Source organism: Gavialis gangeticus, unplaced genomic scaffold (genome assembly GCF_001723915.1).
Source record: "Gavialis gangeticus isolate Ggan-Ray unplaced genomic scaffold, GavGan_comp1, whole genome shotgun sequence".
In the NCBI taxonomy this organism is placed as follows: domain Eukaryota; kingdom Metazoa; phylum Chordata; order Crocodylia; family Gavialidae; genus Gavialis; species Gavialis gangeticus.
This window is the reverse complement of record NW_017729034.1, coordinates 72599721-72611163: the sequence shown is the minus strand read 5'-3', so window position 1 is coordinate 72611163 and position 11443 is coordinate 72599721. Positions and strand designations below refer to the sequence as shown.

General features: G+C 41.6%; 1 protein-coding gene across 2 annotated transcripts in view; it reads left to right on the top strand.

Annotated features, from left to right (window-relative positions):
• Window positions 1-602: 602 nt before the first annotated feature.
• The window catches only part of TULP4 (tubby like protein 4), a 261493-nt gene continuing 250652 nt past the window's right edge, over window positions 603-11443 (top strand). For both annotated transcript variants that reach the window (XM_019527087.1, XM_019527088.1), the window contains exon 1: window positions 603-2896. In XM_019527087.1, coding sequence (XP_019382632.1) covers window positions 2645-2896 — 252 coding nt within the window. In that variant the 5' untranslated portion in view covers window positions 603-2644. The remainder of the gene's footprint in view (window positions 2897-11443) is intronic.

Below are 11443 nucleotides of genomic sequence, written 5' to 3'. Positions count from 1 at the left end.
CTATCAAATTCTCAGTTTCTGCAAAAATCACAGAATCGTGAATTTGGTAGGTCTAATTATAGCCTATGAAAGCTCTTGCCTCTCTCAATAAATTAGTCTGTAAGGTACCACACTGCCTTGCTTTCTGCTTAACTTAGGCTAATATGGCCAGCTACCTCTCTTTAATCATTAGGTTTGTGATTACGTAGCCTTCTTGAAGCAGAATCAGTTCAACCCTTTCTTTGGGTGAGAAGGATAAGTTGAGTGTTTGCACCTTGAAGTGTGTCTGTCAGATTAACATTTGCAAAACTGTTGCTCTGTCTTTCATGTGGGAGTATGAATTTGCCCTAGTGTCTGTGGCCAAGAACTGTCCCTTTCCTCTTACTGTTCAGTATGCTGTTCAACCGTTATCTGTTCTCATGGTAGTAGACTTAGCTGCATTTAATTGAGTTTTGGATGCGAGTAGATCGTGAAAAGCTTTGTGTTCTTCAGAAATGAGAGAAACTATATATAAATGTACACTCAATGTTGTATTGCAGTAGCAATACCTCTTGGGTATCTCAGGCGACCATTTGCTGCAGCCCTTTTTTTCACTGTCTTTTTCTGTGCTTTGTCTTGCAGAGTTGGACAGATCTGGAGAAACCAGGCTTTGAATGACAGACATCGTATAAGACAGCTGTTGCCAAACAGAAAATGCAGATGCCGCTTCAAGTACCAAGTTGAGCGAGTGTGTGCACGTGTACCAGATGTATGTATATTTGCATGAGTTTCCACAGCCCGGTGGACTTATTCTTTCATACAAAAAGTTTTGCAATTGCTGAAAATTAAATTAAGAATCAGATGGAGCAACTTGACAGCACAGGGATCACAAGTCTATGGAAAGACACCTGCCACTAATGGTCAGCTTGCTACATGGTCTACACAGGTGAAGAACGTTTGCAAGAAGAAGAAAAAATACATTGTGCACAGAACAAGCCTAATACATACCTCTGGAATCTAAAGAAGTAATTGAGAGGAGAACAGAAGAAGACAGATAGAAAAAGAAACTGACTTTTGTATTGCAAATGGAATAATGTACTGTCTGGCACATTTTTTGCATTGGACTCAGTAAACTATAATTGGGTTTAATGTACTGGATTAATAAATAGTGACCATTTTATTGTGTAGTGATGACTGGAAGAAAGCAAGTTCAGGAACTGTGGTACAAGTCTGGGCATTGAAATGCAAACTTTGTTTTCTGTATGGAGTTAACTGGGTCCTCAAACTTGCTTATTCTTTTGCCCCTTCCTTTTTATCTTACTGCTTAGTATGGTATAAGTATTAATCAATCAAGCTTGCAAACATTATTCAAATAAAATAATTGGAACACTTTATTACGTTCCTTTCTTGTACAGCTGCAAATGTAGGGTTTGGAACTATGAATCTGTGCTCTAGGCAAGAATCAAGAAGGAAAGAGCATATCGAGCAAGTAAGGAAATTATCGAAGGAGACAGTAAAACCAAGAAGTCAGATTTTCAGTGCTGCTTCTCTTTCTTTTTTAGTTGATTTATATTTTGTCCTCCCTTGAATCCTAGAAGATTTGCAAAGAGTGCTTATTTGATGAGCTTTAATTCTGACACCTGTTTTTACAGCAGGATGGAAAATCTATGACGCTTCTTTTTTTGGTAGTAGGAAAAAGGGAAAAGTAAAGGAAAAAACAGCTTGCTGCATAGTCCTGTTCCAGAGGAGAGAGAACTTCACGGTTCACCTGAGGCAAACTTCACTGCTTTAAAAGCTAAAAGCTTTCGAACATTTTTGAATCTGTTAAATGAAAAGGGGTTTTCTTTTTCATTCCTGTGTGGCAGTGAGAAGTGGGAAAGCAGGCAAGATAGCATGATAAACAGTGCAGGCTGCACTTAGTCTCTGGCGGACAAAAGAGCTACAATGAAAATGGGACTGGCTTTGGATTGCAAAAATCATTGAGTCCAACAAACAGTTCAGTAGCAAGAGGGAGTTTCCCATTTGGCCTGGCAAGCTGGTGCCTGTACAAGTGTGGTGTCTGTTGTTTCGTATGGTCTGTGTGCCTTTTTCCCTTTATGCAATCTCTTTCAGCTTTAGCAGCAGAAATACATCAGGTGGGGAGGATATGCCAGAGGGCAGCTTGGAGACGAGGAATGTCGTATCTATACATATGTACGTATGTGCGCATGTTTAAATTTCTGCGACTGAACTTTTGAAGAAAATCTGACTGGAGGAAATCTTAAAGCCTTAAGTTACTTGAATCCTACACATTTGCAACTCTTCGTCTCTGGAATTGCATTACACTAAACTGGAATCTCAGGCTGTATAAAGATTATATCAAGTTGAGCAAAAAGACGACTTACCGTTTCTTGAACGCCTCTTATGAAGTAGCTGTTTCTCCAAAGGAAAAGTGCACCCTCTCTCTAATGACTCAAAGACAAAATGAACCTGAATTTTTTTTTAAGTGTTACTTTTTCTTAGCCAACTGCCATCATCTTTTATAGAGGAATTTTTCACTATGCATTTGGTGGATATTTATAAACACTGACCCTCCTCTCTCCTGCAATGGTCTATCCCAGGTCAGTCTTATAAATAAATTGATTTAAATTTTTGTGCACTAGACATACTGCTTTCTTATGTCAAAAAATAAAAAACAAAAAAAACCATGTATGCAGCAGTGGAACATGGGCCTGTTCTGTGCAGTGACTCCAACATCCTGTGTCTCTCCTGGAAGGGTAGAGTTCCTAAAAGTGAGAAGGAGAAACCGGTGTGCAGAAGGCGGTATTATGAGGAGGGCTGGTTGGCCACAGGCAACGGCCGAGGAGTTGTAGGGGTGACGTTTACCTCCAGCCACTGTAGGAGAGACCGGAACACCCCTCAGAGGATCAACTTCAATTTAAGGGGCCACAACAGTGAGGTAAGTGTTTGGAGGAAGGGTCAAATCAAAGATAGCTGTGGCAGCAGCCACAAAATCAGTCATCCATTTCTGTTGGACAGAAAAGGTGTTTGACAGTGAAAAGAGTTGGAAGCTTGGGGCTTGATCCAAATACACTTGGGGTCAAATAGGGGACTCCAATATCTTCTGTGGGGGAGAAAAAAAAAAAGGTTCAGCATTCCGCAGGGAATAGATTTGTTTTGCTTCCCAAATCCCACATTCTCCCAAATGTTTCCCATGTCACAGTCTGTGTCATTAAATAAATGCAGTAGATTTAAAGGCTGTGACAGTTGTTGCTTTCACAATACTAAATTTTTGCCTGGAGACCTAATTATAAAGAAGAATATGGAGAATGGAGCTAAACTTGGACTAGACTGTCTACCAGATATTTCAAACTGATGTGCACTGCTGCTGACTTGAGTCACTGTGGTTAGGATCATCATAAAACTGGAAGTGAATGGGGTGGGTGTGAGGGTAGATGAGGCTCCCAAAAGTAAAGCAGGAGCCTTATGGTAGTTTAGTTTAGTTTAGTTTAAATACTCCAGAGTGGAAAGCATCACCCTTAGTATAAAGTGGGATTTTTGCATTTATTTTTAGTTGGTTCATCTCTGGTTTTCCATCTTTGCTGATCTTCCTTGGCTGCTTTGTGCCTCTGCCTTGTGCAGTTTTTACTGTGAAAATGTTGAAGATTGTGCAAGTGGTGCCTGAAAGTACAAAAATGGTGTGTGAAGCATTAGGAATTTAGATCATAAGCTTGCTTTTTGGCTAGGCACAAGTAAGTGTCCATTGAGGAGTACCATATTTACTCAAATATAAAATGTTCCCCCTGTAATTAGATTCTGTACATGGAAAATTTAAACTTGGTATAATTTCGAGGTATAGAATTTAAGTACTGGAGGATTGTCTTGAATTCCCCCCTTCCCTGCTATAGCAGGGAAACCTGTGGCTGGGGGGCAGGTCATGTCCCCCAGGTACTGCCCTCTGACCTGCCCACTTTTTGCCTTCTTCCCTGTCCACTTCTTGCCCTTTGCCCTGCCCACTTCTTCCCCTTGCAGCCTTCCTGCCCCCCTGCCACTTGCAGCCCCCCAGCTCCCCATAGCTTCTGTCCCTTTCCCTTGCAACCCCCCCCTCAGTCTCTGCCTGTTTCCCCGCACCTTCCCTTGCTTCCCAACCTCTGCCTCTTCCCTTCCCCACTCTTATTGTCAGATACTGTGGTGTCCTGAGCATGTGGAAGCTCAGCCCTTGCTCAGCCATGCAGCAGTGTTGGTGCTGGTGATTGGCCAGGCAGGAGAAGGAGTATTCATGTGCTCTGTACCGAGGAGAAACTCCAGCCCAAGCCAGAGTCGAGCTGCACCTGACAGTAAGGAGGAGGGGAGGGCTGAAGCTGCAGAAGGGAAGTTGGGAGTAGGGCAGGAGGCTGCTGTAGGTCTGACTCTGGCTCTGACTGAGGCTCAGGACCAGAGGCAGAGCAGCAGCATCTGCCTTCTCCCCACTCTGCTTCATATGCGAATATAAGAGAAGGGGCTTTTTGCTCCATGCTGATTTGGGAGGTAACCTCATCTTGTATTCAAGTAAATACGGTATCTACTGGAGCAAAAATTCCACTTTTATGTTATGTGGAGCAGTGGCATTTCCCAGACTTAAAAGCAAAAACCTCATTGGTTTTCTGATTGTCTGAAGTGATAGCTGTTAACTTCAGCTCTTAATATACCCTGATCTTCTGGCATTGGTATCATCAAAGACTGAGCTTGTGTCCTTTTCTGGTGTTGTTTGTATTGGGGATCAGACTGTGTTAGGCTGAATGATAATGCTCTTCTAAGTACAAGCTTTTTGGTTTAAGACCCAAATCATTAATGCTTGCAGAGGCGGGGCCTGCCTATGATGTTTGGAGTTGTACTTTGCCACAGCGTGGGTGGGATTTGGATTCAGGATTTTGATTAGGTCATCAATGTAAGCTTCATCTATAAAATGCATGTTAATTACCAAATACCTGCTAATATTTTAGCATGTCATATAAAAATCAGTTTTATTACCTGAGTTTTCTCTTTCTTTTATTTTCTTGTGATACCTGGGCATCTGTTTTCCTCCTGCTGCACAGTGCAAACACTTTGAAACAGTAGAGGATTGACTATTTTGAAGGACTGTAAAATGTGCTCAAGTGCAAGTGTGGAAACGTGAGAGTAGGCCCTGATGCATACCACTAAACTGAAGATGACACCGGTATTTCAGCTTCACCTTTTTTTTTAATTATTTCCTTTTGGCCATTTTTCCTTTGTTTTTCCAACTGGCTATGATGGTTTCCTACATAGGGCATGACATGCCATTTTTATGCTGACTCTGTATGTAATGTGAGCACATCACCCCATTTGCTTGTGATTGGGCATGATGGAAGCGAAATGGCTTCAACTGACTTATGAATAATTTTATTCAGAGCTGGGATGTTAAGCATGTGGCCCAAGTTGGTCACTAGTTCAAGGGCTTGTGCTTATATAAATAAAGACAGACTGGAAAATATTAAAATAACCAGGATCTGGGAGTGCCTAGAGGCCATGACTCCAATTCTGTGTTTTGGGTTACAAAAAGGGGCAGTGCAGTTTAAAAGGGGCTGCTTTCTTTCAGGAAGCTTATTAAGAGTGGCCTTAGATAGCTGGAGAGATCTGTCAGGTAGCTGATATGGTCTTGTAGTGCTGGTGTTAAACGAAAGCTGTCTCTCTGGTTTAACTGTAAAGGGCAAAGGTGCTGAACACCACGGTGCCTATGCTAGACTTGTTGAGTGTGGCCCTCTTTCATTTTTCGTCTGTGGAAAATCCTATTGGATTCATTGGGAATGAAACCAGTAGGAGGACTCCATAGCCTTTTCTAAATACCTTGTGTAGAAGTGATTGTACGATATAATTTTTAACAGATTTTTGAGGGTGGCAAAGCTTGTCTGAGCCTATAAAAAAATATATTGCATGTTGGAATAGGCAAAAAAAAAAGTTTAATAGACATGAAAAATATTGAATAGATATTTTCTCCTTTTCTTCCTTTTTGTACTTTTCTCCTTTCTTTCTTCACCAGGTTGTGTCCTACGAGCAGACTATGGATGTTATTGTGTATGCTTGATTAAATATACATTTGAGGCTCAGAATATGTGTGTAAAGAGAAAAGGCTGTAAGTTGCAAGCATCACTTGCATGTAGGAGAACAGGATGGGGTTTAACATGGACAAGTGTAAGGTGATGCACCTGGGGAGGAACAATAGGCACCACACATACAGGCTGGGGAACTCCCCTCTTGTCAGCACGGAGGTGGAAAAGGATCTGGGAGTCATTATTGACTCCAAGATGAACATGAGTCGGCAATGTGGGGAGGCGGCTAGGAAGGCCAACTGCACCTTGTCGTGCATCCACAGATGCATCTCGAGCAGGTCCAAGGAGGTGATCCTCCCCCTCTATGCGGCACTGGTCAGGCCGCAGCTGGAGTACTGCGTCCAGTTCTGGGCGCCGCACTTTAAGAGGGATGTGGACAGCATCGAGAGGGTCCAGAGGAGGGCCACTCGTATGATCAAGGGACAGCAGGGTAGGTCCTATGAGGAAAGGTTGCGGGACCTGAACCTGTTCAGCCTTCAAAAGAGAAGGCTGAGGGGGGATCTTGTGGCCTGTTATAAACTGGTTAGGGGGGATCAGCAGGTGCTGGGGGAGTCCCTGTTCCCCCGAGCGCCGCAAGGAGTGACCAGGAACAATGGTCACAAGCTGGCGGAGGGAAGGTTTAAGTTGGACATCAGGAGGCGCTACTTCACGGTCAGGGCGGCTAGGGTCTGGAACCAGCTTCCAAGTGAGGTGGTGCAGGCTCCCACCCTGGGGGTTTTTAAGAGGAGGTTGGATGACCACCTTACTGGGGTCATTTGACCCCAGTGCTCTTCCTGCCATGGCAGGGGGTCGGACTAGATGATCTGCTCAGGTCCCTTCTGACCCTAGAAACTATGAAACTATGTAGGCAGAATCAACTGATGCTTGTAAATTCCTCTGGCTGGCACTGATGTGTTGTTGTGTTGTTCCTTGGTGCTGGTGATGAATATCTCTAGGTACTGTCATTTGGGTAAAACTAATACCATAAGTCAAGTTCATTGCCTTTCTGACATGGACTGCCGCTTTAGTGTTAGCACAAACTCAATTATAAATACATGAATAGTGTAGATAGTGAAAACCCACCCACAATAGTTTTGATTTGGGTATAATTCATTTTTAAGAATATGTTGGGGGCCATTGCAGTGGCTAGAGTAGTGGTTTCCAATCTGTGAACAGCAGACCTGAGTGGGGCATGGCAGTTACAAGTGGGGTTATGAGCTTAAAAGAAATTCAGCTGTTTGTGTTTGGGGTGGGGGCAAGCCCACCAGAAATGGGGTGTACAGATGGAAACAGTTTGGGAAATGCTGATGTAGAATTTGAATTTTGGTACTTAAGATAATCATGGAGGAGATGGCGACGGTGTAAGCAGCACTGCATTTTAGGTAAATCATGAAGTGATTGTTAACAGGATAGTGAAACTAGACACCGTTGCTGTGTTCTTGTGGTATTTTGATGGTTGTTGAAAAGATTTATTTTTGAAAGTTGCTTTTTACATCCAGCCATCTCTTTCTGGTTGCCCTAATTTTCTTATTAACATGGGTACTGACTATCAAGAGAGAGTCTCCAGTAATGAACTGCTGAAATGCCTACAGTGATGGCTGACTTTTTTGCCACTTAAATGACTCATAGAGTTATACAGCAGTGGGGCATGAAAGGCTCTTTAGTGTGAGCCATAGCTGTTTTATATATTTTTCACTTCAAGGTAACCAGAGATTTAAAGGGTAATTATTAGAGACTGAAGAGTGGTTGCCATCTTACTCCAACCAGCAGTCTAATGCATTTGCAGTTACATAAGAAAAATGTGGGAAATGAAATAGACTGGTTCCATTTATTTTCCTGCTGATGCCAGGATGTGAAAACACATTATTTTGTAGCACAGTTTGTTTTTTTGTGATAAAGCTTTCTAGGCCTGGTTCTCATTTCCTAGAGGTTGCTAAACATGGCTTTCAGGGGGACTTAAAGTGCACATGAATGTAATTCCTTGAAGAAACAAAGGATTTCAAAGGGTGAGATTTTTAAATGCATTCCATGTTAACCTAACTCTGCTCTCATTGATTTATGGAGGAGCAGTGTTTGGTAATGATTGAACATGCTTTTGAAAATCCGTCACTCACTTTTGCTTCTCTCATCTATTTAAAAATCAAAGGTACAATCCTACATGCATTTAAGTCGATATGAGAATGCCCATGAACTTCATTATGATCAAGATTTTACCCCATATGACCACTATGGTACTGAAGAATGGTCAGTGTAGTGCATTTCAGACAGTCTGACCACTGACACACTGCTGTAAATGCTTACTTTACAGCAGGGTCTAGCAACTGACAGCTTGTGGGACAGATCTGGCCCATGGAGCCATTGGATCTGACGTACTGATATGGGGCTTTGGCAATATTTGGAAGGTGCTTCTTTTGTGCTGCAACAGGAAGATGCAGCAGTGGCCAGGAACTAGTGCCTGCTTGCCTACCTCTGATCAGAGATGGGTCTTTTTGGCTCACCGCTTGAACAGGTTTAGAGTACCCTCTTTGTGTGTACCTGGCATAGGAGGGGATGTTATTGAATCTCAGCATTTTGTTCTACTATTATTAATGGTTTTTTTAAAGCATCTTTGTGTGGGTGCACCTCTTCTCTTTCAGATGCACAGTATGCAGAGTGAATTCCGATATATCAAGTAAATTCTGTATGTTAACTAAAGTTTCAGTCTGGCAACACTTAAAATGTAATGCAAGGATAAACATATGCCCACACAGTGAATCTGGTCCATATGCTAAATACATTACTGAGCTTGTGCTATGCAGCAATTATGAACATGTAAAGTAAACCAACTCGTTTGTTTTTATTTTATTTTCAAAATATTAAAAGGAGTGCTTTCATGTTGTGTGAAATCCTGATTTCACATGGGAGTATTTTTATAAGTAGTTTTAAAAAAAGATGCCACACCCATTTTTCTTACCTAATGACTTAAAAATGAGTAGAGAAAAAGTCTCATCTCATCGGAGTAAACTGTATTTTCAGTGCAGTGTGGTGCAAACTATATTTTCAGTGTGCAAATTTTAAAGTGCTACCATCCATTTAAAAAATGTTACTTTAAACCAAATTTCATGTGCTATATCTGAATGTAAGTCCCTGGCCAAATCTTTTAGAACCTCATTTTTTGGAGTTTTCTTTACCATTTGCTGGGTGAAGAACTCGAACAAATATTTTTCTCTTTCTGTTATTCAGTTGTAATACATAAGTGGTACTTGCAACAGTTACACATTACAAATGTTTGGACAAAAAATGCTATTTTTATTTTTTGTTTACATTGAGGTCCCTTTTAATTAAAGCTTGTGTTTCTCAGTTTCAAGGTCAGTTCTGTTATGAGAAAGAAAAGACTGAGTGCAGTTTGCAGTGTTTGTCAGTGCCTGGCACCTGGAATGCTTTCAAGGACTGAAATCTGTGGAGGTACAGATTTGAAAGGGGGCACCCTCACTGGGAGGACCATAGTGGTTTTTTAAAAAAAACGTTTTCCCCGAAGGGATCCGGATTCTTCTCCCAGTATTTGCACTTGGGAGGGAAAATAAATGGGAGTTTAATTCTGGGTTGAAGAGGGTTCCTCAACCTTCTCCAGGCCTTGCAGCTTTTTGATCCCTTTCAGATCCTAACATGTTTTTGATTCTTCAAAGCAAGTGCTGAGAGAAAAATAAGTTTCCTTGCCTGGGTTGGTCTCCCACATTGCCAGTGCCCCAGTGATGACACTATTTCTAGCAAGTGGACTAATCTAGTAATGGGCATGTGCTCATTGCAGTTGCAACCAATACTTTTTATAGCCTTTTTATTAGGAGAGTTACTTTTGCTCTGTTCATTCTCCGTATTATGGGAAGCTGATTCTACCACCCTGTACTACAGCACCAGTCTTACCAACATAATTTTCTCTGCTAGTATTCCCTGTTTCCACTCCCAACGATATGCTTGCAATACCCAAGAGTTGGGGCTTGTTTTGTGGTAGAGGCAGCAGAGATGTACCCACAGAAGAGCTTCCAGGGAGCATGGATAGAGGAGTTGTATAGGTCGGGAATAGGATTATTAAGTTTTAAAAATAACTGATTTTTTAGAGCAGGCTGATGGAGTTCCTTTTAGATTTTGCCATGCCACAGTGTCCGTCTTAGTGGTAGATATTAGGTTTTTCTAAACACAAACTTCAGAAATGAAGTCAGATTCAATGGCTTTGCCATAAATGAACCAAACACTTTTATTCACAGTCAGTCCTTAAAAAAAAATAGCGTGTACATTTCAGTGTATTATTGCCTAAGAATTTTCTTCCTATCGGTTGAATTGAACTATAGAGCCTCTACAAGAGAAAATTATGTTGTTCATCATGGATACTCCAGTGTGCTCAAACAAAATTAACTGGATGATTTTGTCAGAGGCTTAACCTGAAGCCCACTAGAAGGCTAGCAAAGCAGTTCAATTATTACCAAATCACTGATGTGTTGGCAGTCTTCCTGTAAAAAAAAAAAAAAAAAAAAAAAAAAAAAAAAGGTCACATCTAACCCCATCATGTAACTCAGTAGAACTTGCATATAAATATACACAAAATATATTGAACATTCAGATGACAGATGAATGAGGTTTATGATTGCATTTCTAAGCTGTAATAATTAAGGACACTACCTTGGCTTACAACAGCTCCCACAGAAATAAATCAAGCTACAGATTGTCTGCATGTATAAGATCCCCATTAAAACCATAAACATTTCACAAAATAATTGAACACAGCACAGAGCAATTGCCTGTCAGGTGTAACTGGATTGTACTGGTACAGGAAAAAATATAAGCACTTGTCCTTGGAGAACCAAGAGTTGACCTCTTATAGCATCTTTGCAGTCCTTAGTTTCATAGTTTCTAGGGTTGGAAGGGACCTGAGTAGATCATCTAGTCCAACCCCCTGCCATGGCAGGAAAGATTACTGGGGTCAAACGACCCCAGCAAGGTGTTCATCTAACCTCCTCTTAAAGACCCCCAGGGTAGGAGCCAGCACCACTTCTCTTGGAAGTTGGTTCCAGATCCTAGCCGCCCTGACCGTGAAGTAGCGCCTCCTGATATCTAGCCTAAACCTACCCTCTGCCAGCTTGTGACCGTTATTCCTGGTCACTCCTGGCAGTACTCGGGGTAACAGGGACTTCCCCTTCTTTTAGCCTACAAGAGAAGGACAAGAGAAAAGGGGTTGAATCAATGACATGTTTTCATTTCGTCTTTATAGAATCATAATAAATTAACGTTGGTTGGAAGGGACCTCAGGAGGTCATCTAGTTCAACCCCCTGCTCAAAGCAGGATCATCCCCAACTATATCATTCCACGCAAGGCTTTGTAATGATGATGACTTCCTGTATTACAAGATCTTTTCAATAATTAATAGTGGTGGTCAAAAGAGAAAAAA